Source organism: Mustela putorius, unplaced genomic scaffold, assembly GCF_011764305.1.
Source record: "Mustela putorius furo isolate JIRA1106 unplaced genomic scaffold, ASM1176430v1.1 tig00000407_pilon_pilon_pilon, whole genome shotgun sequence".
Classification (NCBI taxonomy): Eukaryota; Metazoa; Chordata; class Mammalia; order Carnivora; family Mustelidae; genus Mustela; species Mustela putorius.
Window position 1 is genome coordinate 7826763 of NW_025421373.1, and position 21339 is coordinate 7848101.

The 21339-nt window shown below is 42.4% G+C and overlaps 1 protein-coding gene across 4 annotated transcripts in view; it reads right to left on the reverse strand.

Moving 5' to 3' along the window:
• The window catches only part of ADAMTS12 (ADAM metallopeptidase with thrombospondin type 1 motif 12), a 290866-nt gene that overhangs the window by 131336 nt on the left and 138191 nt on the right, over window positions 1-21339 (reverse strand). For all 4 annotated transcript variants that reach the window (XM_004738060.3, XM_004738059.3, XM_045079456.1 and 1 more), the window contains 2 exons: window positions 4738-4934; window positions 3963-4046 (listed from right to left, as the gene is read on the reverse strand). In XM_004738060.3, the coding sequence (XP_004738117.2) occupies window positions 3963-4046; window positions 4738-4934 (281 nt within the window). The remainder of the gene's footprint in view (window positions 1-3962; window positions 4047-4737; window positions 4935-21339) is intronic.

Below are 21339 nucleotides of genomic sequence, written 5' to 3' on the forward strand. Positions count from 1 at the left end.
CAAAATTGGCAATACCTACTGATGGACTAGATATGAGGGGTGGGAAAGGGAGGTGTCATGGATGTTTCTGGATCTCTGACTTCCACAACTAGAGCGGTGATGATGCCAGCAGAGAGACCCAGTGTGCAACAAGACCAGGTGTGCATGGAGCAGGGCAGATGGGGACCCACAATCTTCTCTCCTGCCTCCTGCATAGTCCACTGTCTCCTCTGTGCACAGCCAGGTGTACTCAGCCCCCCTTTTGGAGGTTCATTATCAGTGATGTGTACAGTGATGTGTCCTCATGTGTAAGATGCTAGTTTACATGCTCAAAAGGCACCATGCAGGTCCCTCTACCTGTAATGTTCTTCCTCACAAGTTAATTCTTTCTCATCCTCTAAAACCCACCTTAGCCTTCCCTAGACTGGATGCTTATTTATTTATTTATTTATTTATTATACTCATGACAACTCAGTTTGAAATTTTCTATTTTGTGCTTTTGGGCATCAGAGTTGAAGCATCTCACAATCAGGAAATGAGACTTATACTCGTATTTGTATCCTCAGAAGCCAACACAGTGTTTGACATACAGTTAATATACCATAATTCTCTTTTGAATTACAGATGGAGAAAAACGGTGTATGAGGCAATGATGTCACTTCTTCCAAGTGATCTTCTGGATGAGTGCAAAGTGAGACTAGAATCAGGTCCCCTTGCTCAAAGGAGGAGTCCCTCCCAGTACTTCACACTGTACTTTCTGCCTCTGGCTGCTACCCTGATGTCAGGGCTGGAATCACAGTTGCTCGTTGTGGTTGGGGCTGCTCATTAGTCAAGGACGTGAAGAATAGCTTGAGTCATGATCTGGGAATCAAGAAAATGAGAACTGCAAATTGTAGCTCTTTGATGAGACAGCAATTCTCTTGTCCAATTATGGACCTTGTATCACATGGAGAGTCTATGTGAGCTTGGTTGAAGGAGAGATGTGGAGTTCTCAGGGGCCTGATCCACAGAAGGCACACTTTGACATCTGACTAGCACTACCACAGGGACTGCAGAGGGGAAAGGTTTTTCCTTGGCTTTTTTTTTTTGTCTGAAAACCCTAAACTTCTGCACATTCTGCAGTGAAGCATGCATATAAGAGAGACTATTACACAATAGTGGATATTTGTCTTCCAAAGTATCAAAGTATTTGATTTGGCAAGTAAAAGGAAGACAGTCATGGTTTTCATTTTTTTAGCAAATCTTTTTGTGCCTCTCCTCTTGCAAAATGAGAACAGGAAGAAGAAAAACAATATTACTGTGAGGGAGTCAGAGAGGTAGCTGCCAATCAAGTTCTTTCAAGGGATTCTGTTGAGATTGCTTCTAGGCAACCAATCTGAACAATGGAAACATACCTAAGGTAAGAGAACCTACAGCAACACCCCATCCCTCAAATACAGCCAGGCCCAATAGGTGACCCATAAGCCCCAGCTGACCAAGAGGTAACTGAACACAGACAGGGTTACCAAAAAAGAAAAATTTCTTATGTTCCCATTCCTCCTCTGCTTCCTCCTTAACTACAGCCCCCCACACTGTCTCGTGGTGGACAGTGTCTCCCTTGCTGTCCTTCCTGCTGCTCCTTGACAGGAGTTTCTGTACACTTTTATCTTTTTTGTTCTGTCTCAAGTGAATTCTTCCACTGTCCACACTGCTGGCCTCCATCCAACTGGGCCGCCCAATATTTGGTGCCCCCCACATCTGATCAGGAGACTTCCACAGTCTCCAAGTGGCACTGTTCCCTGAGGGGGGAGAGATGCGGAGTTCTCAGGGGCCTGATCCACAGAAGGCACACTTTGACATCTGACTAGCACTACCACAGGGACTGCAGAGGGGAAAAGTTTTTGCTTGGCTTTTTTTTTTTTTTTTTTTTTTTTTTTTGGTCTGAAAACCCTAAACTTCTGCACATTCTGCAGTGAAGCATGCATATAGGAGAGAGTATTACACAATAGTGGATATTTGTCTTCCAAAGTATCAAAGTATAACTTTTACAAAGCTAAAAAAAATGTAATTCTCATAAAAAAATATACAGTGAACATGTTAGGGATGTATTTAACTGATTAATAAGAAGATAGACAAGATGTCCAAGCTGGTTTAAAGACAGATACAGGAAAGTGATGCCACTTTAGCTGGTGAAACTATAAAGAAAAAATGCTGGAATCAGATTACTAAATTAGATACAAAATTAGTCAACAGGCCAATAAAACTGCAACCTTCAGAGTTATCTTCTCTATTAGACACGAATGATTTTTACCTCTTCTAGACAAAAACCATTTGTACCCTGTCAGTTTTCTGCATGTTCATACCTAACTTTACTGTGTCTAGGACCCACTCAATAGCACGTAATAATCAGACAAAATTGCATTCCCGTAGAGTCAGACAGGTCATGTTAGACATTGAAAAGATACATAGCTTTTGTCTGGCTTGGTTTCTAAGTCTTAGAAAAATTTTCATAACAAAAGGTTCACAGGAAGGAAAATAATACACCTGTCAGTATTCCAAGATACCCAATGTATGCCTTCAGTGATTCAGGAAGTAGAGCATAGAAAGGGAAAGAAAAAGGAAAATGGATCCAGAGTCTGGATATTATTGTTTTTCCGTCTTCTGAGCATGAAGGGCCAGAAAACAGTAAATCCTGCCTGGAGCCTTCTAACCTCAGGTTTCTTGAGGAGGCAGACTTGAATGAGGCTATTCTTCACATGTGTCACTGCTGGGTAAGGTCAGTAGATTGCAAAGGCATTTCACCAGGTTGGAGGGTTCATGCCTTCATTGAATGTCACTTCATTCATTCATGACCCAGGCACTGTGTGAGGTGCTGGGGATACAGCCAAGAATAAAGAAGGAATTTACATCGTGATGGTGGCTAAGACAGCCAAGAGAAGAGTAAACAAATATACAGAAGAGCAATGAACTGTGCAAGAAGTACAAATAAAGGAAGAAAACTTTATTCTGTGATGGAGAACAGCAAGTGGGGTTGGCTTTGAGTTGGATGGTCACTGGGACTTCTCTGGAGAAGCAGCATTTGAACAGATTGGTCTGACAGGTGCCAGAGAACAAGCCAGCCATCAGCAGAGCCAAGGGACGGGTGTGTTGGGCATTGGGAACCATAAGTGCCTACGCCATGAGGCTGAAGGGGGCCGTGTATGTTCCAGAACTTCTTGAAGGTAGCATTGCAGACCCTGCTGTTGAATGTGGAAGAGAAGGAAAGGAGGTTTCGAGAATGACTCCTAGGCCTGTATGTGGTTACCGAGGTGGGTAACAGGGAGGGTTGGAGCCTGGGTGGTGGCAGAATTGAGATGATCTGGACAGGCAGCCATCAGGAATGCCGCTGTGGGCTAACTGAGTTTGCAAGTTTGGGTGGGCTCCGACACACCCAGGGTGACATGGCAAGGAAGCAACAGGATGGGAGTCTGGAGTGAAAGTAAGGAAGAGGTCTGGGTTTGAGGTAACCACCGAGTCTCACCACGTAGAAGACATGTGAGTCTCCGAGAACAGATGCCATTTCCAAGGGTAATCTTAGAGAGACAGAGAGACAAGACAGCCCAGAGTTGAGGGGTATATATTAATATGCAAGAGGCAAATAAACAGGATAAAGGGCTCAACGTGTCCATGTCCCTCTTAACTTTTACTGAAACCACACAACCATTTCATGATTTAGTCTTATTCATTGTGGACATTCTAAGCCACTGCTGTCAATCTGATTTGTGTGTTACTAGACTAAACGACTACCAGGTGAGTCCAATGATGTCTCTCCCAGAAATGTTCTCCATCTCCCACCTGACAGCACAAAATTCCCAAGAAAATAATATAGAAATATCACTGTCCTTCTCAAGGCGCTTCTAAATAGCTTCCTCGTGTCCCCTTTCTTGTCCATCAAGAGCTGTCCTAAAAAAAGGTAGGGAGTATAAGGATATAGGTCAGAAGAGTGGAGAGAAACTTCCCCTTACCTCTTCTTCCTCAAGTAGAATGAGCCGAACCACCACAATGTGAATGGCATTGCCGATGCTTGGGTTATGGAACAACCCAGTGACCTAGAGTCAGAAAGGGAAAACCATTAGCTCACATGAAATAGATACGTGATAAATGCCAGAGGAGGGGGAAAACAGCATTGTGATACACTTCAAATAATGTCGCCTTAGAGGTCAGGAATTCTGGGGGGGAGTATGACAAAGATTGATACCCCTGGCCCCATCCACACTATGATATTGAAAGGCGACCTTTTTAAGGTAACAGACCGACTTTTTTTCCTTGACCTGGTTCTTTCTCTCTTTTACTATCAGTTCTGGAGGAAAATACCTTTCCCCATCTTGACAGGACTAATACTCTCTCTGGGAAGGCAGAAACATCAAGAATACAAAAGGGAGTTCTGGAATCAGGGGTCCTTAACTCTACTCCAATTCTAACTAACTTGAGGAAATCACATTCTAATTCCTTGCCTGAGTTTACTTATCTGTGCACCCACATAAAGTGGTGAGATAAACTCAAACTAAAAGGGCTGGGTCACTTGAGAAATACCTAGCAGAAAATGGGTGATCAATTCCAAATTTCCCTAGAATACACTTTTTTAAGAGACAGGACAAATTGGTCCTGAATTTCCATCCTTCCTCACTTGGCCAGGGAATAGGTTCAGATATATATGGAAGGAATGAAACAGGTCTCTCTTATTTTGGGAGGGTGACACCTGTCCCCGGCTGTGTGTCCCTACCCCACAGTCTGACTTACCATGTTCATGATGGTGAGGATGTAGGACTCGACGCTGTCGCTCCCATGATACTCAATCATCTTCGTGTCAGCCACGACCAGCGTCTCCACCCAGCGCTCTTTGCTAATGGACCGCCGAGACAGGCTTCTCCTGGGCCACTGGCTCCTCTCCCACTCCTCTCGCTGACGCTCCGGCTTCTGGGAGGTGGCAAGGCCATCTAAACATTAAACAGGAGACAGTGGGCTAACACTGCGTATCTCGCACGTACTACCCACCTATGTTTTAAAGATGCAGGGCCGTAGGTTTAATTTATGTTCAACAATGTAGGAACGCAGTGTTCTCATAAACACGTCTGAAATGGAGGAAGGGACTGAGTTGAATGATTAGGACCAAGATAATGGAAATCTGTACCTTATAGAGAGGTTCAAAGTACTTCTTTGAAATAATTATTACCTATTTCATTAAACAGGTCCCTCACTATCAAAAGGTGTTATGATAAAAATTGGAAACATTTTCTTCTCCTCCTCCTCTAAATTATTCAGTGCCTACTACGCACAAAGCAACACGAGGTTTTAAAACACCAAGTTGTTTATGAGGGATGTACTTCTATCTCTGTTTTGCACATGGGAAAATTTATGTTCAAAATGCTTGGTTCAATAATTTCCCCAGAGTCACACAGCCCATAAGGTCCAGAAGATCCAAGGTTTTCTATGCCCTAAAATCGTGCATTTTTCATGTACTCTACATTGTAGTCTCCCACTGAGGAAACGTGCATACAGCTGGAGAACGTGTAAGCTGGAGAGGCAGCTGCATGTCCTTCAAGAAGGCAAAAGGTAGTGTGGATACACGGGTCTGCTCTGTAACCCTTTCCAATTGCTCACTTTCACCGTCTGTGTGAGGTCAGAACACACAGCGAAGTAGTTCCAAAAAAAAAAAGAAGAAGAAAGAAAAAAGAGAGAGATAATTGTCGGGGACTGCTTCCCGCCGGGAAAGTCCCCGCCATTACAAGAAGGCGCTTGGCTCACTGCTAGCAAAATACGCTGCAAGTATACAATGAACTTTCTGGTGAAGCCCGCCTAAAGGAGGACATGGTTATTGGCTGTATCAAATTTAATCAGCATAGTAACAGGACCCTCATTGGCTCTCCCTATTGCTTGGCCCCTTATTGGTCACCCTGCTGTATATAAGCTAAGGAAGTTGATTAAATAAACGGAAATGAAGCATTAACACCATACCAGGCTCACTGCGGGCCGAGGGCGACAATAATCATAAGATCCTCTTAGATTGATGGATCCTTATCATCTGAAGAAGCTTCAGCAGTCATTTAATCTGAGTTCCTTCCTGAGCCAAGAATCCTTAAAAGCTGTATTTCCTAAGTGATGCAGCCTGGAACATTAAGTATTCATGAGAGCTCTGAAACTACAAGTCCCAAGATCCAGAGTGTTTGGAAAGAGTATACTGAATTCCCTGCTTACACTGTAGGGTAGCTAGTTATTTATAAGCTGGCGGAATTCTAGATTCAACATGAAAATGTAACTGTGAAGGAATAAACTCTTCCTAAACACTTTCAGAAATGGAGAACTCACCACTGAGGACCTAGAGGCTGTGTAAGACGCCTTTCATGATGCCTTGGGTGAAGGCATCAGTTATTCACCATTTCCTGACTTAAGCTAAGGAAAGGCTGTCATTGGAGTCCTACCAACATCTCAGCTTACTGGGACTCATTATTCTGCTTGGTTGATTATTAAATTTTTGGTTCTTTTCATTGTCTTTTGCCCCTAGCTGCCTCTTCCATGCTGATCTTCATTGGGAGAAATGCATTAGTACATTTCTGTCGGAGGATGAAGAAGGGAAAGAAAGCGTGTGGGATTCATAACTGCTGAGTGACACAGATGACTGAGACACAGATCAGGTCTCCCTTGTAAAGAAAGGCTTTCTCCTCAGGGGGATGCAGTCCAGACCAGCAGGATGACCCAGGCTGGAGAGTAAATGAAACATAGAGCTTTGAGCTAAGAGAATTAAGTAGCAAATCCATTTATTTGTTACATTTGAGAATAGTTAAAATCCTACCTTTGATTCATAACAATGATAATATCATCGCGACCTCTACTAGAAAAAAGCAAATTGCAATCTCTCTTTTTGGCACTTGTCACAAAAGCAAAGTGGTCCATGTCTGCAGCAGATATAATGTCCCCTGGGATTATAATTCATGTTTCCTGAGTTCTCCCTCCCTTGAATTACTTTGTCAAATGTGTGATATCTGAGAGGGCTAAGGAAAAATGCTGTATTTAGTGCTTTCAGTGACTTTAGACTATTTAGGAAACAGATTTTTCTTCTTTTTTTTAAAGATTTTTATTTATTTGACACAGAGAGAGAGAGAGAGAGATCACAAGTAGGCAGAGAGAGAGGAGAAGCAGGCTCTCTGCCAGGCAGAGAGCCCGATGTGGGACTCCACCCCAGGACCCTGAGAGCATGACCTGAGCCGAAGGCAGTGGCTTAACCCACTGAGCCATCCAGGTGCCCCTAGGAAACAGATTCTTACAACACGTAGGGAGACTCTACACTCTGCAACATTTTCTATTTTACAAAAAACATTTTTGTAAGTTGGATACACTATTTTGTAAATATAGTAGGGCTGTAACTCAACACTCAGCACTGAGCCTGGTGTCTTCTGACATGCGGTATGTGTCTGAACGAGTATATGGATTTCTTCACTTAATATCTATTTGTGGGGCTGAAGGGTCACATAGGGCATTAAATAAAACGAAGAGAAGTATTCAGGTTCTAGTGAGTCTAATCTAATCTTCACCTTTCATTCATTCCAACTTCTATATTTTTCTCAACACACCTACCCACCTCCAACCCCCAATCCCCAAACCAGAATGTCAACAACAATTGTGCACACATCGAAATCTGGCAAGTTTTGTTTGCTGAAGGAAATGTTATTCTGGAGGAAGGTCCTCTCTTGCCTCCAACAGATGAGGGAAGCCGCACAGTAATAAGGTCTTCCCATTTCGGCTCTCAGATTTCTCAGAAGTTCAGAACAGAAAATGTAATTTGGGGTAATTTTTTTCTTTTATCTGCTTTATTGTGTTTTCTATGTTACTTTTATAGTTGGAAAAATAAACTTTAAAAAATGTGATGAAGACCCTTCCCCCCTGGGGATAAAAATATATGTTTATAAAAAATAAAAATTTTTTTTAAAAAAAGACCCTTCACTTTTATTTTCCTCGCAATTTATAATTTAACAGCAGCATTTTTCTGAGTCTTTTCACCAGTTCTCTCATTAATATTTGTCCTTCCAACCAAGTAGCCAAAAGTTATTCTCCCCAACCATCTATAATGCATCCCTAGCAACAGCAATCACACAGTAAATGACACAATTATTAAGCAAGATCTCACACAATGCGTCTATTCATTCATTTTCTGTTTCCCCAAAGGAAGACAAAGAGACCAGGATGGGGGAAGATAGAAAATTATGGAGGAAGAAAAGGAATTACTCCTTCTAGGTAAGCAGCCAGCCATTCTTCTATGAAGGTATGTGGTGGCAAAGAGCTTCCAAAACAGGAAACAGCATTTCCATCATGGAACTAGAGATGCATGAAGTACAAAAGGAGACACTGAACTCAGCCAGACAGACTCATTTCCTGGGATACTGGAAAGAACATTACGATCCAGGGAAGCCCAGGACAATTCGTAGCCCACCAGCCACACGTGCCCCTTTGGATCACTATTTTTATATCTTTTGGATAAATACCTAGTAGTGTGATTGCTGGGTCGTAGGGTAGCTCTATTTTTAATTTTCTGAGGAACCTCCATGTTGTTTTCCAGAGTGGCCACACCAGCTTGCATTCCCACCAACAGTGTAAGAGGGTTCCCCTTTCTCTGCATGCTCTCCAACACCTGTTGTTTCTGGTGCTGTTCGTTTTAGCCATTCTGACTGGTGTGAGGCGGTATCTCACTGTAGTTTGGATTCAACACACTCTAGATTTCAAAGAATTAGTATAAAAAATAAAGTATCACATTAACAATTTACATTGATTTTGTGTAGAAATAAATATTCTGATATCTTGGGTTAAGAAAATTATTAAAATTAACTTTACCTGTTTCTTTTTTTTATTATTATTATTCTTGGCTGCTACAAAGTTGAGAATTATATGTGTTGTACATTGGATTTTTATTGCACTGAATTGTTTAGAGCTCTAGATACTTGGTTATTAATCCAGGGTCTTCTAATTATTTGTCTAAAGTCTGCCTCACAGAATTGCTATAAGGAAGAAGTACCTTATGATGTGGTGGGAGCACCAAGCACATACCTGCCACAGGCCAGAGTGGTAACAAGTGTTATTTTGTTTTCCTTCATCTTATTTGCAGCTAAAGATATGATGCTTATTAATAGGTGAAAACCTTAGTTCCTCTTGTTTTCAGTTATGCTTATGTAATTTCACGACTGGGGAGAGCCATGATTTTAACCGGCCTGGCTGCCTCATCCCTGCCCTCACCTTACAAAATATCTGGGCTCCTCACACCCTAGAGCAAAACAGCAAGGGAGCATCACTCAGAAGCAAGTAATTTTACCTATTACTTTTTCCAATTTTTTAAAGGGGACAGAGAGAAACCAGATAGTACTAACACTTATTAGATTTATTCTAAAAAGTGACTTCCTGGGGCACCTGGGTGGCACAGTCAGCTCAGGTGGCGATCTCTAGGGTCGTGAGATCAAGCCCCACATCAGGCTCTGAACTCAGCACAGTCTATTTGAGTTTCTTGTGCTCTCTCTCTCTCGCTCGCTCTCTCTCTCGCTCTCTCTTCCTCTGTTCCCCCCACCCACTCAGGCTCGCTCCCTCTTTAAAATAAATAAATAAATCTTTGCAAAAAAATAAAAAGTGTCTTTCCGTCCTTCGTGAGATGAGCAGATAAACAAAATGCGGTGATACACCTACGTAGGATGGAATGTTATTCAGCATCCTGACACCTGCTACATCAATGAAACTTGGGGACATTATGCTAAGCGGAATAACCAGGCACCAGGAGACAAAGACTGTATGATTACACGTACCTGAGGCACCTGGAGTAGTCAGATTCACACGGACAGATAACAGGATGGCAGTTGCCAAGGGCTGCCGGGGCGGGGGCGGGGTGGGTGGTGGTAAGAGGAGCTATTGCTTGGCTGGCAGAGACGTTCAGTTCAGAAAGATGGAAACAGTTCTGGAGATGGACAGGGAGGGCTGGGGCCGCGCAACAAAGCAGGTGCACGTGAGGCCCCTGAAATGCACCCTTTGATAATAACAATGGTACATTTCATTTTATATCAATTTTACCACAATGTAAAGAAATTTTAAAATGGGTAACTTTCATGGTAGATGGTGGATGTTGAAGCGAACACAGATCAACTCAACATCTCACACTTTCTGTCACTACGTCAGCCAGCCCCAGAGTGACCTTTAGGTCCCTAAGGAGACTCACTCACCAATCACTGTTTCACAATCACTGAAGTGTGCTTATTCAGGCGTTAACATTTCAACACGCAGAGCTGTCAAAGTAAGACATTTCTAAGTAAACTCACATTTTAGTTGGCCAAAAATCCCATTCTCTAGCACATTACAGTGAAACACAGTTTGGCAGTAACATAGATTAAAAGTTTTCCCTGAACCTTTCCAGGACTCCTGACTGCACCTGGGCTGTTCCTGCCCCTTGTGACTCTGTCCCCCTGTCCTAGGGCTACAGTCATCTATCAACGCCAGACAAGCTGGTCTTGGCTGAACCTTTATGCCTCTGCCCACTTCTGCCCTCTTGAGGCTGTTTTCTAGACAGCTCTTTCTGGCTATACTGTCAACCTGACATGTGTCCTCATAGATCTTCTGGCTTTGTTGGACTATCTTTCAAGCACATGATTTTCCCTCTCTAATCCTCCACCTAACTCCTTGTTGGTCCAGGACGGTGACTGTCGTGCATCTACCAAACATAACTCCTCTCTCGGATGTTGCTTTGGGCCTCCCAGCTTTACAAAGAGAAACTCTAGAATATTCTCTTCTCAAAGATGGGGTAGTAAATTCAATATGTATACAGATATTGCTTGGCACGCAATGGGGTGATGTCCCCATAAACCCACTGTGAGTTGCAAAAATCATTTAGTCTAAAATATATTTGCTACACCTAGTTTAGTAAACATCATGGCTTAGCCTCACCTACCTTAAACATGCTCAGAGCACTTATGCAAACCTACAGCTCGGCCAAATCATCTAACACAAAGTCTATTCTAGAATAAAGCATTGACTAGCTCATGTAATTTTATTGAATAATGTACTGAAAGTGAAGAACAGCGTAGTTGCACGGGAACAGAAGCTTGTCGGTGTATCCCTTGTTTCCCTCACGACGGTGTGGCTGACTGGGAGCTTTGCCTCCCTAATGTCCCCCATATTGAGACAAATAGAGACAGAGGCAGAGAATCTTAGCCCAGGAAAAGATCAAAACTCAATACTTGAAGTACGGTTTCTAGTGAATGCACTCTGCATTCACACTATCATAAAGTCAAAAAACTGTAAGCTGAACCATGGTAAGTCAGGAATGGCGCACACTTAACTGTGATATTTCATCAGGCACAAGATATCGTGCGTGTATTCAAAACCTGTCAGGCCTCCACTAGCCTATCTGTGGAAAGATAAAGTAGAAACTATAGTTCTTGAGCTCAAGATGTTCTCTCATTTAATAGAGAAGGAAAAAAAACCATCAGCCAGAAACAATCATATAAACAATAAATGATTAAAAGCTTATCAGAGTGCAGATAAGCCTTTGGAGGGAGAAAGAGACCAAGGAAAGCTGGATTCGATAAGCAGCTGTATTTTCCAGTCCCCAGATGGGCTCTGAGATGATAGAAATGAATAAAATTAACTTTACTTCCACTGAGGTGATCTCTGTTTGGTGAGCAGATGGAACAGTCGTCCTTCTGGAGGGAGAAGGTAGATTTTCAGGGTGGGTAGAATGTAACTAGATGTTGGAGACAGGAGAGCAGATGGGGTGATCAGGATGGACAAAGGTGCAGAGAGAATGAAACTTTTCAAAATTTCACAATGGCCTGGACAATTCCAAACTGCCTAATCTTAAACTATTTTAATTTGCCAAGTGAGTAGGGGACATTAGCTCTCCTTCGTGGTATGTGTTGCTTATTAAAATGAGGTTGGGGGGTGCCTGGGTGGCTCAGTGGGTTAAGCCGCTGCCTTCGGCTCAGGTCATGATCTCAGGGTCCTGGGATCGAGCCCCGCATCAGGCTCTATGCTCAGCAGGGAGCCTGCTTCTCTCTCTCTGCCTGCCTCTCTGCCTACATGTAATCTGTCTGTCAAATAAATAAACAAAATCTTTAAAAAAAAAAAATGAGGTTGTATTTCTAAACCAACACACGGGCTGGCAGGGTGAACTCAGAGAGCCTGTAAAAATGTTACAGATGGAAGCAAAATGTTGATTTTGCTGCAAAGACTCCAAAGGTGAACCTTTCCCATGTCTGCAGCTGAGTGGTTAAGTCACCATGATTCCCAGCATATGAATATGAAAACTGAGTGATGCCAACTAGGCAAGCTTAAAGAATTTCAGAGGAATGAGTGAAACTCGTTCTTTCCAATAAGAACATGTACCTTATACCATCATAGTTGCCTCTCTTGATAACCTAGCAGTAGGACAGCAGCTATTACTAACCCTGTTTTCCAGATACACCAATTACATTTAAAAAGCCTTAAATTAGGAGGCATAAACATACAGATCAAGGGAGCAGAATAGAGAACCCAAAGGCATACCCACATGAAGATACCTAAGTGACTTCTGGCAAAGGTGCAAAGCAATTTAATGGAGGAGACGCTGGAAAAATTAGACATCCATAGGCAAAACAAACAAACGAAAACCTTGACCTAAGCTTTCCTTCTTATATAAAAATTACTTTAAAATGCATGAACATAATAAAAACATATGAGTGATGGATTTAATCATAAAATGTAAAACTGTAAAATTATTTTTAAAAATAGGAGGAAATCTTTGAGATCTAGGATAAGCAAAGTGTTCTTAGACCATCCATCAAGGATAAACTGATGAATCAAACCTCAACAAAATTAAAACTTGTGTTCTGGAAAAGACAATGCGAAGTACAGAGCTTCACTTTGGGGTGACAAAAATGTTCCGAAGTTGACTGTGGTGATAGTTGAACCACTCTGTGCATATACGAAAAGCCAATGAATTGTACACTTTAAATGGGTCAATTATATGTATTTGAATTATGTCTCAACAAAACGGTGTTAAAAAATGTGAAGAGGATGGGAAAACCAGCTGCAGACTGGCAAGAAATATATGCAAACACATATGTAACAAAAGCCTAGTTATCAAGAATATATACGGAATTCTCAAAACTCAATGGTAACCCAAAAAAATCAAATTAAAAATGAGCAAAAGAGGGGCACCGGGGTGGCTCAGTGGGTTAAAGCCTCCGCTTTCGGTTCAGGTCATGGTCTCAGGGTCCTGGGATCGAGCCCCGCATCGGGCTCTCTGCTCAGCAGGGAGTCTGCTTCCTCCTCTCTCTCTCTCTGCCTGCCTCTCTACCTACTTGTGGTCTCTGTCTGTCAAATAAATAAATAAAATCTTAAAAAAAATGAGCAAAAGATAGAAACAAACATTTCACTGAAAAAAATATACAGATGTCAAAAAAGCACATGAAAAGATGTCCAACATTACTTATTAGGGAAATGAAAATTAATGAGCTATCACTACAAGGAGATATCACTACGTATCTATCAAGAATGCTAAACTTAAAAATAATGACAGTATCATTATTGCGATATCGGATATGGAGCAAACGGATCACTTATCCACAGCTGATAAGAGTGTAAAATGGTACAGCCACGCAATAGAACTACCCAGGCCATTATCACATGACCAGCAACTGTACTCTTGGGCAATTACCCTAGAGAAATGAGAATTTACATTCACCCCGAAACCAGTACACAATGTTTAGTGAAACTTTCTTTCTAATAACCCATAACTAGACACAGTCCAGCCGTTCTTTCATAAGTGAATGGTTAAGCCAACTATGGTGCATATGTATCACAGAACACTACAGGGTACTAAAAGGGGCAAACCACTGAAATACACAACAAAGTAGAGGGATGTCTGGGGAATGTTGCTGAGTGAAAACAGCCAGTCCCAGAAGGCTATATACTGTATCATTCCATGTACAGGACATTTCAAAATGAAAACAATTTTAGAAAATGTTACAACAGCTTGGTGGTTGCCCAAGGTTTAAGAATGAAGAATGGGGAGCAACAGGGCAAAGAGCAACATGAGGGATTCTCGTGGGGAAGGAACTAATCAGTATCCCAGCTATGTCAGCAGATGCAGGAAACCACAGGTGTCGCAAAACTGTGTCGTTTCACAATGTACCCCAATCCATACACTCGAGTACAAGGATGTTGGGAAAATCTAAGTAAAATCACTGGGTAATGTCCGTGTCAATGGCCTGCTTGTGATATCAATAGTATGATAGCATACTATTGTTTGGTAAGATGTTACCACTGGGATAAGGTGGGTGGAGGGTAGGTAGGATCTTTTTCCATTGTATCTTACATCTGTATGTGAATCTACAATTATTTAAATTAAACTTTCTGAAAACTGGTAGATTACAGTAAAGAATCAAGCATTTATCTTGCCTTTCCTAGATAAACTGAACTACTAGGTAACCAAATAATAGATAAGTGCCTTTTTATATAAGCATTCAAACGAATAAATTAAAAAATGATAGAATATAAAAAGAAAAAAAATTCTTTGTCTGAGCTCACACAGCAATAGCAAAAGCAAAAACTAAACTTAAATCTCCCAATTCTTAGTCCTAGTCGATGACTCACCACCACTCCCTCTTGCTAGGGGTAGGGTAGGGAAAGGGAAATTGTCCATAGCAATAACAGCATGCATGATATAATTCCAGGAATGGAGATTAGAGAGGTATGCATAAGTAAATACAAACAAGTAAGACAAAGTAAATCAGATACAGTGAGCCTACAAAAAGGTCTAGCTGAGCTGTCACTTGCTAGGGGAATTTCTCCAGATTTTGCTTCCCAACATCCAACCACATTTAGAACCTCCATCCCCTTCTGGTTTTCCTCAAGGGGCAAAACCCCTGGCTGCCTGGTTACTCCTTTTATTAAGGGTGACCCAGTGTGCTACGTCTACATGCATTATGGACCAAACAAGCCAGTGTCTTCTTCTTTCCTTTGAGCTTCCCTTGAAACTCAAAAGGGAGGGGTAACCACCCCACCTGTCCCAGCACAGTCCTTGGGAGCAGATCTGAGTTAAGAAGTTATCTGAATATGGACATCTAGAATTACTGAGGCGCTCTCCTCATATTTTATATGTTCAAAATATAAAGTAAGATTAAACAAAATTAAAGAGCGTATCCAGGCCATGGCAAAAGGTGCTTTGAGACTGCCATATAAATTGGGAGCAAATCCACAGACTTGGCCTTCTAGTAACCATATTCAGAGTTGGCAATTGGGACAAGGACTCCTGTCTTGCAGGTCCTTTGCCAACTGGAGACTTAATTTCTGGGGATAAAATTTGAAGATACACACCACCCAAACAGAGGCACAATACCTTTCCCCGTAGTCTGTCTGAAGCCATTTGAAATGAAGCTGGAAAAACTCCCAAAGCCACAAAGCCCCAAATGTCTCTGCCATTTTTCTTTTTCAGGTTCCCTGTCACTGTCAACTTAAAGCATAGTGTAGTTCATGTGCCAGATCCAATGGATTTTCTGGGTATACACAGATGGCTAAGAACAGATTAAAGTCTCCCATAACCTATTCCACAGAAGAAGTGTCATTAATGCTACACTAAATGACTTTGTTCACAGAAACGTGACGAGCACAAAGTTCCATCTAAGACACATCTAGGACTTCATTATCCCTTCAGGCACTCTGAGTAATAAAGGCACTGATATCAATAATCTATATAAAGTAGCTTCCAGCACTGGTCCTAGAGGCAGCCTAGCTTCCCTATAGGATACTCTCTTTTGCTATAGTGTTATATGGCCTTGATGGCGATAAAGTCTGTGAAGATCTATACGTGCCTTCTCAATCATCAAAGAAATCCTTGTTCCCATCTGAGTCCTCTATTGAATACTTTTATCATCTTCTGTGATTTTAAATGCTGAAGACACAGGGGGACACAGGTGAGAGTGTAAGTCAAACAGAGGGTGGAGTTTGCCCAAACCCTTCAGCGGCTAATGGTTCTGGACAAGAAAGCTTCGAGTGAACTCACCCTATACAAAAACTGTTCTGGAAGTGCCAAGTGGCAAATGACACTGAGTCTATTTTTTACCTCAGTCTCCCCAAACCTTCCTAGGTAAGAGCTGTTTTCTTTTATGAACCAACTATACTTTTCTACTGAAATCAGAGTTTCCCAAGGACCTTCTCACAGTACTCCTGAATCTGGAGAAGTTGGGGGTTTTGGTGTTGAGTCACTACAACCAATAAGGTGGAACCTCTGGGTTTTCAATGATGTTGGCAAAGGACTTGAGTCTTCCATCTGTAAAGACCAACAACACCATCTACTTCAGGGTTGTGTCCTCCACAGACCTTGGAATATGATATTTCGGAAAGATGTAAATGGGAACTCTCTCCCTGAATCCATGCACTTCCCTTCTTCTGACACCACCTCCTCTCTCTTTTCTCCTGCTTCCCTCATTCTCCAGCCCACCCCCTCATGGAGCCCCTCCTTCTCAGAACTCCATGCCCAACAGCCTCACCCTGATTCTCGAATGTGTCCTGCTGTGTCCCTCATTAGGGCTTCCACATCTGGATGCTGTTTGTTCTGCCTGTCACTCTCTTTCCTTCCTCCTGCATCCCCCTGTCCCCTGTCCTCCTTCAGATCTCAACTCAAAAGTCCCTTCCTCATAGGCCTTTACCCAACCTCCTTACCTAGAATCAATCTCTCACAGATGCAGGGCTCTCCTCCCATGACATATTCCCTCTTCAAGTACTGATCACACTTGTAATTTCGGATTTATTTGAGTGTTTATACATTAACAGCAATCTCCAAAGAAGAGCTTTGAAGGCAGAAACCACATTGAAAGGCAGGGACTTTATCCCCAACTCAGGACCCAGATGATGTCCTTCACATCCAAATCCCAGCCCAGTAAGTACGTCACTTGCCCTACTCAGATTATTGCCTGAACCATCCCCCACTTCTAGACCCACCCCACCTTCTCCATCCAAATTAACATGGAACTTTCCAAGGCACATTATTCCTGATTCCTGCCAGGGGTGACAGCCATTGGTAACCTGGCCCCATTGTTAGATACCGTACAATTTGTACAGCCGACTTGCTGTTTGTGCTTTCTTTCTAATTATTATTTTGAAACACATGTGACATTCTTTGGATCAGTCACACAAGTGGCTCAGGAAATTCTCAATTAAAGCCCTTGCAGAGTTGCAGCTGGGACGGCCAGGCCTCAGGGACCCGGGGTCCAGGCTACACAAACAGAGTCTGGAGCCCTTCCAAACACACTGCATGGCCCGAACACCACAGCCCCTCACCGCTCTCAGAGAGAACAGAGCAGGTCAACAGACACACAAGGGAACACCGTGCTACAGAGACAAAATGCCAGACCCCTCAGGTGACAATCATGATGGCCTCCCCCTTCCCCGTGCCCGGCCACTCTCCTCGCTGACCGTGTCTATAGGGTGACAACTGCAGTGCTAGTTATCTCTGAAACCCAGGTATGATTACTACTCCCTACAGAGAACAGAACGGAGCCTGGAGAGACAGAGGGCCCCAAGCATACAGGCAGAGCCGAGGTCTGTATCTTAATCTTCCTCCTGAGGTCAGAATGATGTTTAGGTGCAGGGTCTCAAGGCCAAATCAGCACTGCTTCCTAGGAGCTCCGAACTGACTGTGAGTTACTTCCCTCGGCCTTAGTTTCCTCATCTAGAAATGGAATATACTAGAATTTATCTGACGGAATTATTACGAGCATTAAATGAGCTGACGCAGAAAACACCTCTAACAGTTGCAGACACACTGTAAGAAATTTAATAAATGTTAACTATTACTGTTAAGAATTAATTCGATAAAAAAAAACTGGCTGCAAAAATCGAGTCATCGTCAATTAATAGCAAAGGCAGCCTCGGGGCTTTGGATGGTAAGAGCAGGTCTTAACATATCGCTCAGACACATGTATGAAGCCAGAGTTAAGCTGTCCAGTGCTCTTCAAAGGTAAGCCTCACATACAGACAAAGGTGAAGGGGGACAGAAAAGAACTGCATGCAGAAAGAAAAGCAGGTTGCAAAAATGAAGTCACGGAACCCCCATCTTTGGAGTAGATCTGCCTCTTGCCGGTGTGGGACAAGTCTGCAGCTCAAAGGGGCATGGATTCAGCAGAGTATGAAGGTGAGTGAAATTTGCCATAGGTCTTAGGGGTGCCACAGGTAACAAAAGGGTCTGTGAGGCTTAACAAGGTAAAGGACAGAGAGCCAAGTCCAAGATCAGTGAAGCAGACACGCTATGACTACTCATGTAATAAACCAGCAAAGACAAACTAGTTTGGCCTCTTGACTGAAACCTCATTCCTTTTGAGCCTACTGGGAGCTCCTCTTGTACAGAGAGACGGATCCAAATGAGATAAACTCATCTCCTCCTGCGGCTCACTGGGGCTTTGGCTCCCCCAACCCAACATCTGGTCTGGGGACTGCAGAGTTGCCTGTGGACCACTGGCTGGACCGTGGCCTGGACCCAACGGCAGTTCAGGTCACAGCAGAACACAGGGGTCTGGCTAGACTTCATGTAGTTTGGCCTCATTTTAAAATAAATTCGGAACTTGGTAGAGATCCCCATCTTGATTTTGAACAAACACTAGTCAAATACCCTAAATTCCACACTGGATTTGTACATGGGGAAGGTCTGTAATCTGGGGCCTTAAAGCCCTGAATTTGATGTTTCTGAAACTAAGGAGATGCTTCCCACACAGATCTTAGAGTTTGATTCATAGCATAAAACGCAACAAAGGGAAAAGTCAGTATTATCAAAAGGGCCAATCATGGAGCTGCACTTAGCACACATTGTCTTATCAAGATGTAGATGGCTGTGTCCCTCGGCTCATTGCTGAGAAGCCGAGTTCTAGGGAAGCCAGCAGAAGCCAGAGTCAGCAGAAGCCCACAACCTACAAAATAATGTCCTTATTAGTTCTTACAAAGAGCTTTTCGAAAGCACAGATTTAAAGCCAGAACATCTTTTTCTGATTCATTCTAAAGCACTTTTGATATTCAAAACTACGAAAGGGCATCACAAACTGGATGTACCCAGAACGGGTCTTCAATTAATATCTATACACACCCTGCTTTATTTCACAAAGGGGTTAACATGGCTCCTGAAGGTAGACACTCTTTAGTTATCACCCAGTTAACTTAAGTCAGACAATAGCCCCCCCCCAAAAAAAAAGAATAAGAGGGGAAGGTAAAATGGAGTGAAAAATAATGACACTGAAAAACAATCTGAGGGGTTTGAAGTGACAGGGGGGTGGGAGGTTGGGGTACCAGGTGGTGGGTATTACAGAGGGCACGGATTGCATGGAGCACTGGGTGTGGTGCAAAAATAATGAATACTGTTTTTTCTGAAAATAAATAAATTAATTTAAAAAGAAAAAAATAAAAAGAATGACACTAATTAACAAACTGGTTATTATCTTCTATCTTTTTGGCTTTGGTTGGTCTACAAACTTAGCTACAGTTCCAGCTGTCACTAAAAAAAGAGAAACATGATCAGTTGTTCAAGTCGGACAAATGCTGATATGACAAAAATCCAGTGCTCAAGAGAAGCAAAACTAATTATGAGACCTGAAAAACAACAACAACAAAGTTAAGGCCTAGTTGCTCTGGTTACCATTATTCAGAGTGAGAGCCTGAAAGATCCACCTTGACACTGATCTCCTTCGCCAGGTGGCAGCATGGTTGACTTGGTTGGACACCTGTCCTCAAGGCGGAGACCAGATTGGGAGCTTGATGGTGATACTACTTATTTGTATCTGAATTTCTGATAAAGTAATGGTCCATATCTATTTCTGGGGAAAGACCTTTATAAAATGTAGCTATCTATCTAGTCTCAGTGTCTGTTGACTTGTAAGAGTTCTTTTTTTTTTTTTAACTCCGGACAGCAGTGGGTTGGTGGGTGAGTGCGTCTGATACGTATCTGTGTCTATATCGGCATTTGTGACCCAGTTGTGGAGCTGAAGCCACAAGCTACTGGCATGTGCATATAAAAGGGAGAGTGGTAGGTTGTGTTATTTGTGTTCAAGAACTTTGCTCATGTTGAAGGGGCTCATCTGTAACAGATGGTTCTTAAATATGACCTCCCAGTTTTCACTCTGAAATAGAAATTAGTAACTTCAGTTAAAAATTATAAATGAATATTTGAGATACACCAAGAAAAACAGTGCCCAACAAATGTGAGTATAAAAATGTGTGGGTGGCTGGGTGGGTAAAAAATCATCAGATGTGTTTTTCTTTATCAATGAAAAAAGAAAGTAACTCAGTATCACAGTGAAACACCTGACTATACTAGATTGGTGGGGCGGGGCGGGGGGGGGGAGAAGATTGGCAAATGCCAAAACCTGGGTGGGAACAGGATATACAGGGTTTAATGAAAAGGGAGCTTTATGTGCCTTTGTTTATAAAACCTACAAACTGAAGGCTGCAAAGAAGAAACCTGTCACAAATGTTGACAGAGCTGGCTCAATTTTCATTAAAAAAATGCTCACGTATTTTTTGCTATCAAATATGATATTAATCCAAACTTAGAGTGTGGTTTTCTTTCCATTAAAATGACAAATTGGCCCTAGAGTATTCAGGCTGCTTTTAGCAAGGGGAGTTCTTTATCTTCTGCGTCATTTGTCCAGATAACAGAGATTTTGCTTCTCCCCAGAATACTTTCTGTGTTGGGCACTGACTCGGTAGACACTTGATTTTAAAAAACAAAGAAGAGAGGGCTGAGAGGCCTGAAGCTCCTTAGGTCGTTCTTGACGTACTTACTGTTTACTGTTGGTACTGAATATTGGATTACTGTTCTGGTAAACAGGTTATGAGGCAAAGCCCTTCACCCACTGCTTGGCAGTTAGGCTTCTGTTTGAATAAGAACCTGCTCTCCTCTGACATCTCTTTTTAATGCTGCCCTTTCAAACTAAGACCCTAAATTCGGAGGAAAAAAAAAAAAAAAGAAAGAAAGAAAAATGTCCTTGCCAAAGTGTTTTTTAAAGTCGAATCATCTTTGGCACTTGTTACATGACAAAAATGCCAACAACCCACTTTTTACCTTGATACCAATGCCATAACACTCTTGTGGCAAGACAGTTATCCGAGGAGCTGTGATAAAAATCTGTCTTTTCCTTTTGTGGAGGTATAATAGAACACACTGATTCCTGAACTCAGGCCACACCTGGAGTGTCATACCTGCGTTAATTCTCATTTCATCCAGTACGACAAGCTCACTATTAAGCAACAAAGGCTGAGTTTCATATTAGAACTAACACCTACAAAACCATTCCTGGAGGGGCGCCTGGGTGGCTCAGTCAGTTAGGTGTCTGCCTTCAGCTCAGGTCACGATCT